Source organism: Lissotriton vulgaris, chromosome 6 (genome assembly GCF_964263255.1).
Source record: "Lissotriton vulgaris chromosome 6, aLisVul1.2, whole genome shotgun sequence".
Lineage (NCBI taxonomy): Eukaryota > Metazoa > Chordata > Amphibia > Caudata > Salamandridae > Lissotriton > Lissotriton vulgaris.
In genome coordinates, this window is record NC_141694.1 from 1,356,565,619 (window position 1) to 1,356,587,037 (window position 21,419).

The following is a 21,419-nucleotide window of genomic DNA, read 5'->3' on the forward strand; positions in this document are numbered from 1 at the left end:
TATTCTGAATGTAGTGCATAATATTGGCACTTTTTTTTTTAAAATCGCGAATGTGAGAGTTGATATAGTGCTAAATCTGCACCCCCATTATGTATGTTGTGTTTCTTTTTGCTTCCACTTCAGGAAACCGGAACAAGCTAGAAACAAAGTGTTTAAATCATCACTTTCTGAATTACTACACAAGTTGTGTAAGTAACAAATTTGTTGTATGTCTTGTTTGTCCTGACGAATGCTCCGTAGACCCGGCTGGGCGGTATGGAGAAGAAACATGTCGACCTTGTCAACGATATGGTATAAAGAGATCCAATAACTCGACCTCAAGTTATACCTGCAACATTTCAATAAACAAAACCTCACCTTTTTTATTAAAGTTCACTGGTGGGGAAGTTCTGATTTTTAGATTCTTTCTCCTCTCCCTTCGTTCTTTTTGGGGGTGCCCCTTTTATCTCTGGACACTACTACCGAAACCAGAGGTTGCCTCTGGATGAGGCAGGCATTTAGCACGTATTTGGACACCCAATGATAATGCCGTAACGCGAGTGTGGGGCGGAAAAAAGATATATTCTGCACATTTGACACAGCGTTTATGAGGGTGATTCAATCTAACCTACGGTAAAGTAGTTACAAGTGTCCATTCTCCTTCATGATTATTTGATAGATTGAGACTGGGGAAATGAATGGACCAGAAATCCTCTTCCATACCTGTTGATTACTAAATCCAACAAAACACGGCTTAACCAATTCCTCTGCAATAATTTGCCTTGGAGAGGTAAATAACTTCTTCTATTATATGATGACTTTACTGCCTTTGGTATTACAACGTAGACAGCCAATAAATAAATGCTCTGAAAAGCCTGTGAGCAAAACTCAAGAATTAAACTGGTACATGAGGGCTGGAGCAGAGCAACAATACTTGCTACTCCAGGTCATGACACAGATTACTTTCCAAATAAATTCTTGTGAAATGTATCCTTTTCTTTGTTACCCTTCTTTCATTGCTTGGCGATGCTTATGACCTGTCTGAAATAATATGGCATATTGAATAATGTTTAAACATATGTTAATGAGCTATATGTATTTAGAGGGTACTAAAGCCAATACTCTGAAATGAAGGCTGAAAAGGATGCAGTCAGGCATAAAGCAAGTGAATATATTCTCACATAACTCATGCCAACTGAAGGAGTTGCACTGAAGCAATTTGAAGGCAACATATTATTCTAAAGACCAAGATGGCCAAATTAGACATTGCAGGGCGAGTAAACATTAACATGTTGAGCAGTACATGAAACAACTATACTTCTCCAGAAAGAGCCCTACACTTTAAAAGGCACTTACTTTTTAGACTAAGTAGTGTTTAATTTAAAAAATATATATATATTGAATGTTGTGTGCTGCAAAAACTGCAGGCCCTAACAGGTAATGTATACAAATTAACTATGGATGCCCACTGGTGAAAAAACAGTGATAATCTAAGAATGAACAAATTGCTTTACGTGGCAGAGGTATCTTAAAACACTCACTTGTTTACATCTTGAACAGGTCAACCAATTGACAGTCCCCCATAAACGCCAGTAGACATCTCGCCAGGATTTTAGTTCTGCGTACAAACTGGATAAATATTCATGAACTTCCCATGTTTTATCCCTGTAAAAAAAATGACAAGGCTCTGAGGTAGATGCTCTTGAACTTGTGTGTAGGAAGATACTAACAACAATCTGAATTCTCTTAAAGTTACTGAGACCTTTAAAGTCAATTTAAGCTATGGAAAAGGTAAATTCACATAGGTTGTGTAAAGTGAATGTTAATGCACCCTAAATGTAATTAGCTAAAACAGCCTTGTACTATTTTTAACTGAACTGTGGTGCTAAATGCAGCACAAGATGCTTTACGAGACCGAAAGACGTTAGAAAGGAATGGAGAGATTCTGGAGTAAGTTTCCCTTTTATTTCATTTGGGATATTTATAAACTACTCAGCTAGATTTTAGCAGGAATGGAGCAATGGATTGAGAACAGAGTAACATAAAACAACACAATATTAATAGACAGTAGCACAAAATATCATTTACATCTATCTGCATTAGGTTCTAGAAACTTTTGTGTGGAGGTCCGAAGGGTCAGACACCCATGAGAACTACGACCTCTGAAGGTGTAAGTTACAATTTTAGCTCCTTACTAAATTGAAGATGGCTTGAAACAAGGTTTATTTGGTGCAAGAAGCTGTTTCTGGTTAGGCTGGCATAAATGAGAGGTTTGTTTCATATTTCATAAGGTCTTATTTAGAGTTTGGCAGACAGGATTCCCCCTCACAAAGTGACAAGTTCCATCTGTCGTATTACAGGTGCATTATAGCCTATGGCACTAGTAATACAACGGACAGGATATCCATCACAAATGTGAAGGAATATCCAATCAGCCAAACTTTAGCTAAGGCTTGGCATTACTATGGGTGTTTCGTCCACAGACTACTACATTCTCAGTTGCTCTGACTGCTTAATTGACCAATATTGCTATGCAAGATAACACAGCAGTACTTACAAGTTTACATGGGTCGAGAGATAACAGAGGTATGCCTGTGTGGTGGGCCTAGGACAGCAGTCCAAAAAAGAACTTTCAATGAGGTATGCTTATATTTTGCACAGTAAGAGGAGCTGATAAGAGACAGTCTGGTTACTATGTATGTGAGCATCAAGGGAATCAGCACACGTGGACAGGCGAGGGGGAAATGCCTTCAAACATCATATCACAGCCCTGTTAGAACTGGGGGTCTCTGGTTGGCAATGGTTTGCACCTTTTTTTGAAATAAGTACCCTTGCTTCTAGTCAGGGTAAGGGGGCTACACTCCTAAAATAAACCCTGTGGAAGCTTGGCACGAGCAGGAAGGTTTATCTCAGAGGCATGTGTAAAACACTTGTGAACACATACAGTAATACAGTGAAAACACTAAAGATGGACACCACACAGGTTTTATAAAAATAAGTATTCATTATATAGACTTAACATAAGACCCAAAATGACAAAAATCCACAATACAATATTAAGAAAAATGACTTTTAGATGGTAGAAATAACTTAGCTCAAAGATGATGGTAAATGAGACACATTCCTCCTTTGGATGCGTCACGCAAGTTAAACAAAAGGTTTGCAGGGAGAACGAGGCGTCGGTTCCTTGCTTCGGGGGAGGCAATGCGTCTGTTCCTCAGTGCTTGCACAAAGTAGGCGATGCGTCTGTTTCGTACCGGAGAGGAGGTGATGCGGCGATCTGAAGTTGTGTTCCGGTTGCGATGCGACAAGATGGCACCTTGATGCGATGCGACGATCCGGTGCGATGCGATGCGACAAGATGGCTCACTTGATGCAATGCGACGACGTGAAGGTGATGCATGCACACCAAATGGCCGTGCAGCGACCGTGGAACTTCTGAGCCGCGACAGGCCCTGCAACACGCTTCTCTAGGGATGAGACGTCGACCCTTGCAGCGGCGACACGCCTCTCTGGTGATGAGACGAAAAACAGCTGTGACGGAGACACACTTCTCCGGTGATGCGGCGGCAACCCTTGCGGTGGCGATACGCTTCTCCGATAAGGCGATGGCAACAGCTGCGGCATGCTTCTTCTCGTCGAGTCGCGTTTCCAGCTCCCAACAATACGCAGGCTGCTACAGACAGAATTCCCAGCAAGGAAATTCAGGGGGGGAGCTGGGGGTGAAGTCTTCTATCCCTGACACCTTAGCTGGAGGCAAGCACAGTTCAAGCCCTTGAAAATGTTTCTTCAAGATGATGAAGGCTCAATAAAAGTTCTTTACTGTTTCCGTGGCAATTAAGTAACCACTGCAGGCCAACCCCAGAAAATAGCACACTGGCACAGGGGCAGTCAAATCCTTCAGCTTACTTGATTTCTTCTCCTTGGCAAAGGACCATCTTGATTCCCAGAAGTGATCTAAAGTCTTGTGGTCTGGGCCCCAATATTTATACTAGTAAAACCTGGGCTCATCAGACTGCTGGAGCCCAAGCCCCCCTGTCACTCACAAACCAGACATGCAATACACAACCTAGCAGAGACAGGCTGGATGGTTAGGCAAGCAAATTCCTACTTTCTAAAAGTGGTATTTTCAAACACAGAATGTAAAAACCAACTTCACTAAAAGATGTATTTTAACATTCTGAGCTCAGGCATACTAAATTTGTTTTTCTACCATGTTCCCTGGGATAGTTAGGATTATAAGATGTTATAATCAAACTGCACATTATGGCCTAGGGGACAGGTAGCCTAGCAATAGTGAAAAACGAAATTGGCTGTAATTCACCATCAGGACATGCCACACACACACATCAGGGCATACCCTACCTTTTATTTAAAATGCACCCTGCCCTTGGGCCTACCTTAGGGTTGGCAAATATGTAGAAAAGGGAAGGCTTATGGACTTGTAAGTTGGTGCACTTACCAAGTCGACATGGCAGTACTAGACTGCACACAGGCTCTGCAATGGCAGGCCTGAGACTCATTTTACAAGCTGCTTCTGTGGGTGGCACAATCAGTGCTCCAAGCCCACTAGCAGCATTTGATCTACAGGCCCTGGGCACACGTGGTGCACTGTACTAGCGTCTGACAAGTACATCAAATAAGCCAATTATGGAGTTACTAATCCATTACATCAATTTACAATAGGGAGCACTTGTGGCACAGTGCCCAAAGCATCTAAACCAGCAAATAAATATCAAACACAGAGGAGACAACAGTGAGAAATGGACGGGAGCCTCACCCCAATGGTACCAGGTCTAACAAGCCCATAATCAAAAGTGTGTTTTTTGAGTCTGTGTAAATTCTAAATCTGGGTTCTATTGAAATCATTTATAATGCAAGTCCTTGACATTAAGTTCTGGCCATAGTAAAGGCTTGGTTTGAGGTACTGGATTTCATTAAGCAACAATACATTAAACCTTTCAATACCCTTAAAACTTCTTTATCATAAAAGGGTATTCACAATACGCCCATATCATGTGTATATTCATCATGGTCATATAGGTCATAGCCAGTGTACAAGGCAGCTTTGCACAGAGGCTATACAGGCATTAGAGAAAAGCCCCTGAAAAACATCCAAGCACTTAAGGGCTTAAGGTAAAAAATGTACTTTGGCTGCTTATTGCTGAGATAGGCACAATGCAGTCACTCAGAGGAAGGACCCAGGGCCAGGTGGTTTGACCCTTTTCCATATTGTATGCTGTGGATGGTGGAAACAAAATATCTGATTGGCTGTTAAAAATGGATGAAGTGGAGTTCCTGAAAGCCCCTATACGTCTCCACGTAGATAATATACAGGCTTGCAATCCCAGCATAAAAGTCAGTCTCTAATTTCCTTACTACAGGTGACTTGTGACACATTAGTCTCCTGTAGTAAAGAAATGACGTTGCCACTCAACTTATTACAGTTGATTTCTGTTTCCCCAATGCTTACTGCCAGAGCTTGCAGTCAGGGTGTAAGGAAGATCATGGTGCATGCTTCAACACAGCATTTATTTAATTTGACCTGAAACTGCTCAGAATATCTTTAAGCAAAACTGCTAACTGCTTTTAGGTGTGTTTTGTGGTACAGATTCTGCTTTTATTCTTTGTGTCTACAATGAACATGAAGTAACAAAACACCAAAGATTTAAGCATTTGATGGGAAAGGTGGTGGTGTGACCATACATTATATGGAATAAAATGCCCTCTGCTGAACTTTAAAATTATATTGCAGTTAAATCAAAAGATTGTGGGTAACTCAAGACCTAAAATGAACAGAAAGTGCCTATCACGAGGTCCCGGACTCGGACTCTGACTCAGACGGACGGGGTGTCCCTTCTAACCATTGTTCCTTTCCACCCCGTCCGCAGGATCCTTTGAACGTTTCTTGGATTTCCTCTGCCATACCGTCGTCACTGGAACCGCCTTTCCTGACTTCGTCACTGGACCCGCCTTCCCTGACGTTAGGGGCTTCCCCAGAAGGCTGCCAATCATGGGTCACTTCGTCATCAGCCAGGAACCAATCCACTGCTTCGTGGGCGTTTAAGGAAGCCCCGTTCTTCGGTGTTAGTGCAGAATCCCACGCCAAGGAGGACGCCGAGAAGGACGCCGAGGAAGGAGACGTGACCGAAGAGGCTCGACCCGGACTGCAGGAACCGAGACTCGACAAGCCAGGAGGCCTACGGAACCACGAGTCGCCCTGCCACGCTTCCAGGGGAGAAGCGTGGCTGGACAAGGTACGAGGGCGCTTTAAGGGTCTGTTTTCTACACGGGGTGGGACAGGGTAGGGTGCGGGTGGTCACCGGATAGCTAGTCCTCTCTCCCCGTCACGATCATAGTTGTATAGAAAACGGTGGTGGAACCCTGGTGATCCCGCACTCCCCTTCCTCCTCAAGGCTGTACCCCAGTACCTCCCACTAATCGCCCTATCCCTTCTTTGTTTGCTTCCAGGAGCCATACCGACCCAGAGAGGAGCCGGCGGTAGCGACCAAGGCGGGGCATCAAGAGAAGGAGGCTGACGGTACCAGGGGATACTATCAGCTGTACGGCGTTCCATGTCAAATGGACATTGTGAACTTTGGATTGAATACAAAACCTCAATAAAAAGGAATAATCGAGCACCCTATATAGTGGAATCCCTCTTTTTCCCAGCATCATTCCTCACAGTCCCATATTTGAAGCAAAAATGAAACACTATATACTTAACAGAAAAAGTCTACATCATAACCGTAATGTCTCCCTACTAATATTTTCAATAGGGCTTTCAATAAAGTTTGGCAAAAGGGACTAGTTGCAGAAATTGGAAGACAATTAGAACATTAAATTATAATAATTTTTCAGGTAATTTTTGAGTATTTGAAAGGCTGAAAGGATATACTTTTACAAGTTTTTACATTGCTCGTTACCCCGCATCACCAGCTGACCATGGCCTGCTGCCAGGAAGTGGGCTTCAGGACGTACGCAACTGTGCTTCTGGCAGCCCATGCCCAAATCAGTTTTTAAAACTTACTTATCAGGTCACAAACTAACTAAGGCAGGTCACAAACCGATTCATGACGCCATCTGAAGTGAGCCTTGATTGCTTCTAGTACTGCTCATCTTATCCTCACATGGGTCATAAAAATTCCTTTCAGTGTCTACTTCATGAATTGGAGGGCTAGCTTCTTAAAGTTGGAATAAAAATGTGCTTTCACTTCACAGCGCTAGTCTTTGGCCCTTCCCTGCAGCATAGATTTCTCCCAAACCAACAAAAGGGGTGAAGTACTGTACAGTTTTATTTAGCAGTCTCCTCCTGTACAGGGGGCAAACATTGCTATTTTAATTGCAACGTTTTGAACCGCTTGTGAATTATTGCTAATTCGTTAAACTAGACTAAAGTTATTAGCCTAAAAAAACATCTATTTGGATGAAGCAACCAAGTGCACAGAACAAATACACACCTGATATGATGATAAACAATATTGCCATGTTGATTTATGTTGATCTTTCCTGGAAGACAAGGAATCCTTTGTTCATTTTCTTTAGTCAAAAGTTTCTTGCACAAACAGCATCTAAAAGACAACAAAAAATAAATTATAGGGTGCATCACCTGCATATATGTGCCACAGAAAGATTGATGACCAACCCACCTATACAGTGTGGCAGCATTTCCTGGAGAGTCCGGGTTCTTATACGTAGGATCGAACAATCGCTCAATCTTCTTGCAAAATATTTTACTGTCAATAAAAATACAGAAACACTTTTAGGAGTGTGGAGCAACACAGGGTTAATATTTCATTTTTAAACATGCAGGCCTTCTTCTGACTGCCAACAAAACATTTATAAAGCTGTTATCCAGAGTGAAATGAACAATTTTTAAAACACTTCACATTTTAAGCTTTTATTGTTCTTGGCCAATGCAATCTTATGGAGTCTGGTCTGACTGTAATTGTATCCATAAAGTATATTTTGTTCGATTAGCCCTAAACCGGCCTATATAACAATAGGTCTATGGTGTATTAATGCTCCCACCCAGTCTACTGGTTCCATAATACCTAGGTCATCTCACTTTTTATCTAAAAGCCCTTGCAGCCAATCCACAGAGTTTCTTAACAGCATTTTATATATTGATGAAATTGCTCCAGTACCAAATTCTGTCACCAGTACCCTTTACTTGAGAGGGGTGCCCTTGGCCATTTTTCCCTTTCTAGGTCTTAGGCAACTGCCAGGCTTCAGAACGGGGGGTATTTTTATGCCTGGTTGGACAGAACTTAAATTCCGTTTCTAGTTGAGCATATGATTCAAGCCCCCCTCCCCACTAATATTCCCTAGTGTGGAGGTACCAATCAGATCCCAACTCCGGAACCAGACCAGGTGCACTATTTTTTCCTTCATATTTTCAACCTATAGCGGGATTCTCTCAGTTAGCTTTTCTTCCCAGCTTATTGTGGACATGGCAGACTTCCACATCTTTATCACAGCTGCCGTAAAATCTGGGAGGGGGTTCCTCTCTTGCCTCAACATAGGTAGTGCAGGTACATTTTGCCAGTATATCTAGCCTAATTGATGGTTCCATCACCAGTGCATGTGTCACTTCCTTAACCACCAAGCAAACACAAGGCACAGGGTCAAGACTGATTTGCATATAGCTGGGCCTGAACTGAAGTAGCAAAGTGAGCTAAAGAACGATGATGGATTCAATCCAGATCTGTGAATGGGGGTTAGTGTCTGAAAAGTTTCAGCGCTCCATCCATCATCTCCTTGGGTTTGCTTTGTTCGCCCTATGTTGGCAGGGTCTACTGCACCATTGAACTTGTGTGACTGCACCAGAGAAGGCAGACACTTTTTTTCACAGTTCACTCACTCCTTTCCAGTTTAGCAGAGGTAAAAATCTCTGCCCAGGCGAGTGCAGGGTGAACACATTAAAGTCAGACCTATTGGTAATGGCAATCCTGATTTTGTTTTATTATCAAGTGCATTTATTGCAGTAAAATCACTTAGTTTATTCAAAAGCTATACATGGAACAACTGCCTTAATAGACAGAATAAAGCTATCTTGGGAATCTCAAAATGATTATTTGCATTAATCATTATTTGACATTTTGGTTCAAACTATACAGCACTGTCATAAGAATGACAATACCACCCCTCTTAAAGCAAAGTTTTGTAATCTACAAAATCTGCTCTATGAGGTGAAGCTGCAATTTAGGCAATGACCAAATCTCAAAGTAACTGGAGCACCAACATTCTCCCAAGAATGGCATAATTTAGCACCCAATTTCTTACCTCTTGAATTTATCTTTCTTGTCCTTCACTTCATCTGCTTCGTTGTGCGTGAAAAGGTCAGCTATTCGTGTAAGTAAATTTGCATTGATACAGTTCATGTTGCAAGGGGTGGCCACTATAGCACTTAGATTTTTGTGGCAAAACTGAATACATTCTTCAACCTAAGGTAAGAAAACCAAAATGCTTTAAAACTAAATAGATTATCGCTTCAGAATATGCATACAGAAAACACACATATTTAGGACCAGGTTAACTTAAGTTCTTAAAGAATTTACTTTGGAGGTTTGTTTCAAGAATGTGTATCTACAACTGCCACTTAGTAAAAAAGGTAAATCGATCTGCTTACCACTTGCTATTGGCATAAGAGCAGCAGTGATTACATTAGCTGGAGGTAGGACCAGTCTTCATCCCTGCTTCTATATGTTATTCTGCATGCCTTAGGGATGGCCTTGTCGGACTGGGAAGTACCCCTATGGGTTGCCATTATAATATAGTGCATTTAGATTTTTCTTGTTTACAAAACCAAGACAAAACCTTGCAGCAACCTAGCACGGTCGCTCAGTTTCAAGACCCTGTCCTGCAAACTACACCAACCTCGAGATCCAAATGGCTGTCATAATTTGGTTGCATTTTCTACTTGCTCAAATCAGTACAAAAAATTCCATGTGTGCACTACTTAGCTGCTATGAACTTAAGGGTTTGTGAAACCTTAAGCAAAAAGCACATGAACAAATTGGTTATAGTACTGAATGAAGGACAAAAAGCAAATCTGTTTAATTTCTAATTTCTGCATCAAAAAAATTAGGAATTAAATCTGTAGAGTCCACATGGCCTATTGGTCCCCTATCCCACTAACCATTACAGAAAGTATTTTCTAAACAGGCTATTTTCTAATTTCCACTAAGAGAGTTGATGATGAATCCAAATGAAAGGGTAAATATGCCTTATTGTGCCATGCATTTCTGTCAGCTGTAGGAAATATAAATACTCAAAGGGGATGCTCCCTAGTTTGCTTAACAGACTTCTGGCATGGAAGACCATGGGCAGCCAGAATAATACATTTTAAGAAGCGCAATACTGGCCATGATAGGGAGGGAATTGGTGATAAAAGTAAATAAATAACAGCTGGCTAGAAGGAAAGAGACACTTAGTGACATATACAGAGCTCAATTTCAAACTGAACTGATTTCAGCTGTACATATCTGCTACTGAAATAGAAGAGTTGTTCAAATAAATCAGCAACATAAGAGAAGCTAAAAAAAAGACCCTATATTTGGACACTGCCTCTAATGCAGATGAATTCCTAAGATAGGCCATATAAATGTAAAATGCCTTTTGCCCCAGAGTAAACACTGGGAGCCATATTACACAAAATTTGCACTGCTGCAGAAATAAATAAATTACAAATAAAAACAGAGCAAATCCATTTGCAATATTTTTACTTTTTCTGACAAGATTTGCTGTGTTCATATATTTTTTTTTAAAAATAGATCTTACCATGTTACAAAAATAAAGGATGTAACTAACGTGGAGGCAAAAATAGTTACATTTTTCTTACAAAAGTAGCAAACATAGTAAATACTTTGTTCTATTATTTTACAAAAAGGTTACTTTAGGCCAATGGATTACACTGTTAAAAGTAAAGACAGCAACTGTTAAAAGTAAAGACAGCAAGTACAATTTAAAGAGTTTTGCAATGGTTCCACAAATAAGTTAATCTTCTGATGCAAAACTCCAACTACGGTATGGACTTGGACAAAATGAGTTTGCTCCATTCCATATTACACAAGTAGTATTTCAGGGCAAAATAATGTGCCTTATTTGTTCACCAGTGCAAACTTTCAATACCACAACCCTTGATGTGTTGTAGTAAACACGTACATAAAACCACCTTAAAATACATTTGAAGAAGCCTCTACAAGCATGGGTCTATACTTTTGCAGAGGTAGGAGTATACAGCAACTACGATTTGTTCAGTCAACCAAATTCTCATCTGCCTTGGTAGCCACGATGCACCCCTCTCTCAGTTCCAGTAAGGGGTTGGGTAAGCGGGCTGGGGCCGGTAGGACTAAGACGTGGTGTGTCCCGAGGTAGCGACTGGAAATTCAGTTAATTATTGCATGTTAAAGGACAGCAAGCAGCTAAATTGTATTGCCCTGAGAGTGGCTCATCTCCAGCAATTCCTTTCTCTGACCTGTCCCTTTACCCTCTACAACCCACTTGAGCTGGAAGTGAGATCTGCATTTTACTAGCAGACTAAACTGAAGAGTAACTTACAGTTTTCCAGACTACAAAGTAGCAACAATTTCGTAGCATGTTGGATGCTCATTATTATTCCCCAAATCAATTTGATTACATTTTTGCAAAGGATCAATTACTTTTTTAATTTTGTCTCTCTCCAAGCGTCGATTGTTGAGTCCAGTGATGTTTTTGATGGGCCTGAAGTGTAGATTTTTTTCATGCGTTTCAGGAATTTGGCAAGGTTTCTTTCATTGAAGTTGATTGGACGAAGTGGAACGATATTTCAACAGGCTTGATAACTATTAAATACAATGTAATCATTACCGGTGAATAAAACAGTGTATGGCAATAATCGTTGTACAGGAACGGTATAGCACAGAAATACTTAATAGTTTGAGTAGGAGTGGCATCGAAAAATGTAGTACTCTAAATTTCAGTTATAAAATAGTGATTAGACTAAGATTACTGATTTGGTGCAGAGACATGAGCAAAATGCCATTGTGGGGTCCTGAGGATAATACACAGCAGATCATCAAAGCAAAACAAAACAGATCTCTACCAGGTAATAAAATAAATATTAGATTATTCTAAAACAGAAATTTCTCTACAGAATTTAAGAATATATCATGAACTTAAAAATAAACACACACAAAGGGCTAGCCCTACGCAAGTGCTTTGAAAGCTTTCAATCGGCAGGAGTAAACAAACAAAAAATAGGCAATACTAAAGCGAGTGTAGATACCCCAACTTTTTGCCTGGAGTCAGTGTGTTTTGACTGTAGGTAACTGGGATCCTGCTAATCGGGATCCCAGTGGAAGTGCTCTTCCTCTAAATTCTCTGGTGAGTATGTTGTACACCCTACCATTGGCACACTGGGGTACCATTATAAGTCCCTAGTATGGTACTGAGGTACGCAGGGCATTGGTACACCAAGGGTCTACTATGGGCTGCATCATAAATTATACCACCCATAGGAGCCCAAGCAAACTGTGTCTGCAGACCTGCCATTGCAGTCTGCATGAAATGGTGGTTGCACCTTTAACTTTAAATATAAAGTTTCCCTTATATCCCGGTCCCTGCACCTTTATCCTATAAGTTACCCCCCAGGTAGGCCCTTCAGTCCAAGGACAGGGTGCCAGGTTTTAAGTATGTGGGTATCACTGCAAGATCAGAGGTACCCCCACAAACCTGGACACCCTTTTCTGGGACTTGTAAGTGCAGGACAGCCATTATAAAGTATGCAGTGGATACTAGCAAGTCGAGATGTTCAACTACACAATGGCTGACCCGAATATGGTCATGTTTGGTATCAAACATGTTGGATTCATGCAGCTACAACGATTCCAGTGCTAATTGCATGATACCATGTAGTGGGGGGCTCCTTAGAGGACCCTTGCAATACCTCCCTGTGTTGCCTTACAGGGTCTGCCTGCCAGCCAGCACTGCTGCCGACCCTAGAAAGTGTACTGCCCCCTGATGAGGCACTTCACTCTGGCAGGGGAAACCGAACGAAAGAATTCCTGTGAAGGAGAGGTGTGACCACCTCTCCTTGAAAATTACGTAGGGTGGGGGAGGTTCGAAGCACCACCAGACGGCATTGAACGGCACATTTGGTTGTCTCTACAAGCATAAACCAGTTTTGCCAAGTTCAGAAGCCCTTGGCTCCTACTCTGATGTGAAACCGCACAAAGGACAGGGGAGTTTCCTCCCACCTGTCCAGCTCCTCCCTAGGGAGGTGCACAGAGCTCCTTCAGGTGGACGCTTGATTCTGTTATGTTGAATCTTGGCCCCTGGGAGCATCTGACTGGTTAGGACAGCTGAGTAGCGTCCGTGACCCCCCCCCCCTCCGATAGGTGGGTCACCAGAGAAGCAGTCCTTTCCCCTTTTAAGGTTACTTAGGGTCCCCTGAGGGGGAGTCCTGAGATTCCTTCTAACAACTAGTAATCAGCCTGCATCCTAGCCAGAAGGAATCTCCTTTGGAGTGAAGGAGTCACTTTTCTGTATCTGCACGCACCTCTACGACAACAACAAGGTAGCTGATCCTGTGCAGACATTGCCTGGCTCTGCAACAAAGGTGGTTGTTTGTTCGTTCTCCAGAGGCCTGACCAGTCTTACCTGTAACTTGGGCGACTGGAATCCCTATTCAGCTGATGTGAACCGCCTTCTTGTGCACAGCGTAGTTTTGTCATTACCAAGGCATGTTGGCTCTCCTCACTAAAGATCTTCAAGCTCCAAGAAGCCCCAGCCTCCAGCACGGAGGAGCTCCAATGACGACGTACTGTCTGCATCCTCTGCATCATGGGCCTTCATCTCCTGTGTGTTGTGGAGGGTTACCTGAGACTCCCCGTCATTGCTGCCAGAGGGTCCTTGATAGGGCTCTATCGATTTCTGCTGTCTCTCAGTTGTGTGCTGAGGACTGGCCCTCACTTACCCTTGCTAGGTTAGTCCCACAGACCTTTCTGATCTGCAACACAGCATCTTCTCCTGCAAACTGTTGTTTGCATTAGCCAAGGATTGTTGGTGGCCCTGTCACCCACTGACTTTCCTGCAGTCGTCGACCAGCGTGGGACAGCTCGTGGATGGCTCCTGTGCTCCTGCATTGTCAACTGGGCTCCACAGCTGCTGCTTCATCCTCACTGTGCTACAGCAAAAACCTCCAACCAGGGATGGTATTGTGCTCCTGTGCTTCCTGGTCACCTCCGGGTGGTTTGGACTCTGTCCCCTCTGCTTTCAGGTTCTTCTCATCTGGATTCCATGTCCTGGTTCCACTGTCCTGGTCCAGAAGATGATGTAGCTGCTGATCTTCCACCAACCTCTATTGGCGTCTACGCCATTTCCAACTCCACTTCACCCCAATGCACTGGGCTCCCTTGGTAGGTATCCTGGTTCCTTGGTTAACTATGTGTGAGGTAGCTCTCAACCTTCTTTGATCAAAGTGGTTTCTTTGGGATGGGTCCTAGAACTGTAAAATTCCAACCGCGACTTACGCTGTGTTAATCTATGGATGTTTGATCCAGTGTAACGACTCTGCATCCAGAGGCCTTGGGGTCCCTGGCTACCTACCTTGGGTGGTTCTGGGTTTCCCCTTGGGTCCTTCATCCTTCTGTACTAGTACTGTTTTGGTACTTACCTCACATTCTACTATTTTAGTATGTGGATTAGCATACCAGTTGGGCCCTATGTGTTTTTCTATGCTACTTCTAAAGTATTTCTTGTGTGTAGATGATATCCCCGGGTAGGATATATATCAAGTTAGTGTATAGTGTATACTAATAAATACAAAGTATTTTTATACTACCTAGTGTGATTCTTTCTTGTGCAAAAAGTTTGCTGATTGGCTATAGTGGTACATGCACTTGCTTCACATCCCTCCTGAATAAGCCTTAGCTGCTCTCCACAGCTACCCCTTGAGAGCTCTGGTTTTCAGGGGCCTAAACACCATTAGTGAGGGTTGCCTGGACACAGTGCCTCAACCATAGGTGGACACTATATACTGAGCCAGCCTCCTACAGGGAGTAGCTGCAGCTTATGGTCTACAGGGCAAGATATAAAAAGTAGAAAGAAACCACAACCATTGGACTTGGTAGGTGACATTTGGACCATATTGTTTAAACAAGTGCTCAGAGATCAGACAATCAAAATGTGGTTATAAAATCAAGTTCCACTTAAAAACATTACATCTGGGGGGGCGTGGCTAGCAGCCGAGAGCGATGGCTGCGGCTTGAATGAGCTCCACTTCATCCAAGGCGAATTGATAAAGCACAGCCTGTGAATCCGGCGCGATTCCTACCAAAGAGCTTTACCACCGACCTGGCACCCCCATGGTGGCTCCGGAGTGATTTCTGCGAGCTCAACACCCCCCGAGACGGCCTTCCGAGACCCGGGCGGCTCCGGGAACAAAGAAGGGAACAATGGCAGCGCTGATAGGCTGAAGCGGCTCCATGTACTGGACTTCACCCCCCCCCCTTGGCTGAGTGCTGCCCGTGGCCCTAATCGGCTAAATACCGCGTCGCGGCGGGGGTGGTAACCGGCACTCCACCATGTGGATGACTGGTCTCCCCCGCCTGGTATCCTTGGACAAGTGCGGACATCGGCCTAGGGGCAGGGCAAAAATCGAGACCCCGGCTTGGAGGCCTGACTGGAGCCTAGGACCGGCAGCGGGCCAGAGGAGATACGCGGGGGAGCCCTGGTGAGACCCTGAGCCCTCGGGTTGCGGGGTTCAATTGAGGGGGCCCACGGGACGACTGCTGGTGGGCAGGAACGCTGCTTTTGCTCCCTGGACTCGGGGTGGAGCCACGAAATACCGGCGCCTTGGACCCGGACTTTTGGGCCTGGTCGAGTCGGACCCTGCAAGAGGTGAAAAACCCCACCAGCTCACAACCGCCGAATGTGTGTGCCTTCCGGGGAATATTCCCCCCCCATGTACTAATACTGAATGCGAGGGGCCTGTCTCAATATGGACTATGTGAGCCTGTGATCAGTGGACGTCCTCGGTGGACACAGAGGGCGTGGGTGCGTCTTCGCTTCCCCCCCCCCCCGTCCCCCATCCCCCCTCCACGTTTGACCCTGCATAACCGGGGCATTGCCAACCCAATTTATCTGCCCCAGTGTTGGCAACAAGCGACCTCATCTGCCATACTGATCCCTACGTAGAGCGGTGACCTGTGGACCCTGACGAGGGCTAGAGACCCTTAGTGTGATGCCTGCATAGGGTGGTGCTCTGGGAGAATACTTACCACTGGTGGGCATTGGTTGTCCTCATATTGCTGATTCTATAGACCCAGGATTGTTCTAAGAGTCCAACAGAGGTTTCCCCGGCGCAGTGGCAGAATTGGAACCAGGGCTACATACGGGTTGCGTTGCTTGGTGACGGGGGGAAAGCTTTGATGCTACTGTTCCACCCGCAGACACCCCCCCCTTCCTGGTGCGCTTCCCACGACGACACGGAAAATGGCAACAGGGGGCCGGAGAAATAATGCTCAGAAGTAACTGTCCAAATTTGCGTGGCCTAAAGGTGACTCGCCGAGAACAGATAAGGGGGGCTCAGAGGCGTCGTCGCCCTCGGAACCGGAGCCGACACTCCATGACGTAATGGCGGCCATAGGAGGAATGCGCATGTCCATGGATTCAATCTCGGTGGAGGTCTCCTTGTTCAGAGCTGACTTTAAGCAGATGAATGAGAAAATGAAGGAGCTCAAAATAGCGATGACCGCACTATGGGATGATACCTCCGAGCTTCAACGTCAAATGTCAGAAATGGAGAACAAGCAACTTAGAATGGCACAGCAGCTGGATGACTATGAAGGGAGGGCCCACCGAAATAACATAAGAATCCTGGGTGTTCCGGGAAAAATGGAAGGGCCGGCTGCGAACCTCTATGTGGAGGAATTAATCACGAAACATGAAAAAACCCAAAGCGCTCTCTGCTTACTTCTCTATAGAACGGGCTCATAGGGTGTCAGGCGAAGGCCAAGGCCGGGAGCCCTGCCGCGACCCTTGATTGCCAGAGTCTTTAACTTTCGAGACAGGGATAGTATCCTATAAGCCTCAAGACCTGGCCCCCGCTCAAAATCGACAATTACGAGGTATCCTTCTTTCCCGATTTCACTGCCAGGGTCCAAGCACAGCGGAGAAGTTTCCAAGCAGTTAAGCAGGAACTACGTAGCAGAGACATTAAGTACGCAATGCTCTTTCCGGCAAAGCTGAGAGTGGAATGGGACGGTAAGCCATGGTTCTTTGATTCACCGGATGCGGCCTGGGACTGGATGGAGGGCTGGACGAAGGTCGGAGGCAGGAACGGCAATTGATGGGAAAGAACAGATCGGAGGAACATTAATGGAGCTGAAAAGACAGCTAAGGAGACCGCGGCGGGATCAAGTGATCCGAAGGAGGAGGAATGAAACAAACTCTTGACCTGTTGTAGGCCCCGACATCGAGGACACCCACAAGTAATGGGGGTGGGGGGAGGCGGGGAATACCAATGACAGCACTGACTTTTCGGCTGCACTAGGTTTCAAGAGACTCTGGATTTATAATATGCTTTATTTACTGATTACTTAGACATGCTGTGATGCTTTGTAGGGTTCTATCGTAGAATTAAGGCTGTACCTTATTGTCGACAATCTAGATTGACATTGGATGGAAAGCTCAATTCCCCTCTGCCTCTTCAGCATGGTTGGGGGGGGTACAGGCACTCTGCCACGTTGGGGGGTGGGTAGTTCTACATCCACAGGCAGGGGAGCATGGAGGGGGGGGTGGGGGGGAGGGAGGCAAGAGTTCTAGGGTGGTGGAGGGACAGAGATCTTGTTTGTTATGAAACTGTAAAGACCATGAAAATAGTGGCGTGGATATGTGAAGGGTTCTTGAGTTTTGTTCCAAGTTCAAGTTTTGGGCTGTATTTCACTGCTGTGATTGATGAGGTGCATACTGAAGAGATGGGAACACAAAGCTGTTTTAATTCTGATGGAAGGAATGGATACAATGTGCAATGCTGCTGATGTTAATGTCCCTTTGTTGGCCACGGTGTCTCCTATGACCTTGCTTACCTGGAATGTGCATGGGCTAGGGGATAAAATCAAACGAGGACTGGTGTTACAATATATACACCGAGCGGCACCTGCCGTGGCACTGCTCCAAGAAACGCATCCGGTGGGCTCGGCATGTAAGGCTATGGACCGCTGGGGCTATACAATGGTGGCGCACTCAGAGTTTTTCACGGGCTTCAGAGGTGCAGGCATATTGGTTCGCAAACGATTCCCACTAATTGTCAAACAGGTCTGGAGGGACACAGGGGCAATGTGCTGCTATCTCATGTCAATGGGAGGGGAAGAGATTTAATATAGTGTCAGTTTACATCCCACCAGCCCTTCATTCTGTGGTGCTTCCTGCCCTTAGTGCATTTTTATTGACCTTGCCAGAGGGAGAGCTCATTATGGGAGGCGACTTTAATGCAGTTTTAAATGACGCGTTAGACCGCCATCCTTGCAAGTCACTGGGGATGGGGAAGTCCCGGCTGAGTGGGTTTTTTGACGCACTGAGGCTTACGGACGGGTGGAGATACAAACATCCTGGGGATCGTGGGCACACCTTCCACTCGGGAGTTCACAACAGCCTCTCCCGTATTGACTATTTTCTCCATCCGCAGACAGCCTTCCTCACGGAGATACGACCACGGGGCATCTCTGATCATTCACTGGTCTCTATGACATATACCTCCCACGTCAGGGCTCGGAAACACATTTTTCCAATTTCCCAGGGCTATTTACAGATCCACAAAATTAGAAAGGAACTTATTGCAGTCACGAAGCATTACTTCCAGGAAAATGTAAACTCCATACATTCACCGGGTGTTCTATGGGAGGCTTATAAGACAGTGTTGAGAGGGCAAGCTATTGCCTCGATAATGGGTTACAGGCGGGCCGCTAGAAGTGAGTTAGATGCGATTGAAGCCGAACTGGCCGTGCTGCAATCACAGCACAAAACTGACCCCACTGTAGAGACTGCACAGCAGCTGCGCCTCAAACAAAGCAAGCTTATTGAACATCAACGAGAACAAGTTAGACTACGGCTTCAACGCAGCCATCACACTATTTATGAAGTAGGGGATAAGGCGGGGAAACTTTTGGCATGGCTGGATCAGAAGGATCGGCTCGGAGGACGATAGCACAGCTCCGCACCCCGACGGGCGTATTTGTCACCACCCCAGTGGGCATTGTTGATACCTTAGCAGACTATTATGAACAGGTCTATACCTCCAATTCACACTTGACGACGGAAGAGGCGCAAACCTACATTAAAGACATAAAAATGCCGTCCCTATCGGAGGATGAGGCCTTACTTTTAGAATCCGACTTTACAAAGGACAAAGTAATGCAGCGGTTCAGTCCCTGCAATCGGGTAAAGCTATGGGACCCAACGGGATCCCTATTGAATTGTATAAGCGCATATCTGAGCTAACAATTCCACACCTCTTAGCAATGTTTTTTAGATAGTCTGAGTAGGGGAGAATTGCCACAGGATCAACGCATAGCCACAATTGTTGTAATACCAAAACCCGGCAAACCACCGGACGAGTGTACGTTATACCGTCCGATCACCTTACTCAACACGGAAGCCAAGATTTTAGCTAAAATGATTGCCAACCGGCTAACTCCGCATCTTGAAACTCTAATTCACCCGGATCAATCCGGATTTATGCCAAATAGAAACACTGCTCTCAACTTGCGACGGGTTCACGCAGTGATGGCGCAGATACCAAGTCTCCCAGAGCCTGCGGTTATTCTATCCCTGGATGACCGAATGGCATTTGACATGGTTGAATGGTCTTATTTATTTGCGGTCCTCCGGCATCTTGGCTTTGGACCCACATTTTGTGCATGGGTGCAATTGCTTTATACTAAACCGCTGGCAAGGGTTGTGGCTAACGGTCATATTTCTAGAAAATTTCAGCTGGGTCGTGGCAGACGTCAAGGGTGCCCTTTATCACCCTTGCTCTTTGCTTTGATTCTAGAACCACTGGCACCATGGATCCGATGGGACCCCATGATTAAGGGACTCAACTGGACCAAGACATGGGAGGGCTGTATATCACTATATGCGGATGATATCCTTTTATACTTGACCCTTCCCAGATGCTCGATTATAGTTCTCCTTATCATTTGTGAAATTTTGAGGCGTGTCCTCAGGGTATACGATCAACTGGCCCAAATCTGTTTTACTTGTCCTCAAGGGCCCCCCACCACAACTTTCGGCAGACTGTCCGTTGATAATCACTGAAGAGCCCTTTAAATATTTGGGGATCTGGGTGACGCCTAATCAAGAGGCCTTTTTTCGCCCTAATTTTGACACCCTCTTGAGCGTTTTCGTACTGATGTACAACACTGGCATACCCTGCCCTTGACCCTCCTGGGAAAAGCGGCGTTATATAAAATGAAGACATTGCCTCGGCTGCTTTATATCCTCGAGAATATCCCATTCTCTGTCTCTCCAAAATATTTCAGGTCAATAGACGCACTGGTCTCAGGTCTCCTTTGGGGAGACAAGCCGGCGCACATCTCCCGACATAAATTGATTAGGAGCTGGTATGATGGCGGAGTTGCTCTCCCTGATATCCAGCTATACTACTGGGCGGCTCAGTTGAAGATCATAAACCAATGGTTACACGCACCGCAGACTGAGCCAGCGTTTAAAGCAGAAAGGTATGACCTAGGTAACGGTGGTGTATTAGCTGCTCTCTACGATAAAATGAGCACCTCGGCCTTGCTTGTCCCTACGGCCCACACAGTTAAATTATGATATGAGGCCCAGGCCCGCCTTAAATGTAAAAATGTCCTTACACAAATGACTCCACTTTGGTCGTCGCGCCAACTAGGCCGCTTATGCAACAGTAAGGGCTTCCGGGCATGGGATCTGATCGGAATCTCCACAGTGGGAGACCTCTGGAAACAAGGTGCCATTTTGACATTTGAACAGCTCATGGAACAATATGACCTGGCGCCCACGGAAAGGATTGGATACCTACAAATTCATCATGCCTTAGGATCACTTATCCAACCTGGTGACGAGTTTCCAGACTCTACCCCATTAGAAGATAGACTCCTTGCAGAGCACATGCCCAAAAAAGCGACCTCATTCGTTTATCATAAGCTCATAAATAACCTACTGGACCCGACTTCGAAACTAAAAGACAACTGGACTAAGGAGGTGGGAGAGTTTGATGAGTCAGATTGGCAGACTGTACTTTCCTCTCCCCGGGAGGTTACTGTACCTTCCAGGCTTAGACTTGTTCAATTAAAAATATAAAACCAGGTATATTACACTAGGATCACCCTGCACGCGATTGGGAGAGCAGAACATAAATAAAGTTTACGAGGGTGCGGGGACGAAGGGACGTTCTTTCACACCATCTGGGACTG

General features: G+C 45.0%; 1 protein-coding gene across 2 annotated transcripts in view; it reads right to left on the reverse strand.

Moving 5' to 3' along the window:
- SANBR (SANT and BTB domain regulator of CSR) overlaps nucleotides 1-21,419 on the reverse strand; it is a 216,202-nt gene that overhangs the window by 162,215 nt on the left and 32,568 nt on the right. For both annotated transcript variants that reach the window (XM_086927483.1, XM_086927482.1), the window contains exons 7-10: nucleotides 9,265-9,425; nucleotides 7,629-7,715; nucleotides 7,440-7,550; nucleotides 1,521-1,644 (exon numbers count right to left, since the gene is read on the reverse strand). In XM_086927483.1, coding sequence (XP_086783609.1) covers nucleotides 1,521-1,644; nucleotides 7,440-7,550; nucleotides 7,629-7,715; nucleotides 9,265-9,425 — 483 coding nt within the window. The remainder of the gene's footprint in view (nucleotides 1-1,520; nucleotides 1,645-7,439; nucleotides 7,551-7,628; nucleotides 7,716-9,264; nucleotides 9,426-21,419) is intronic.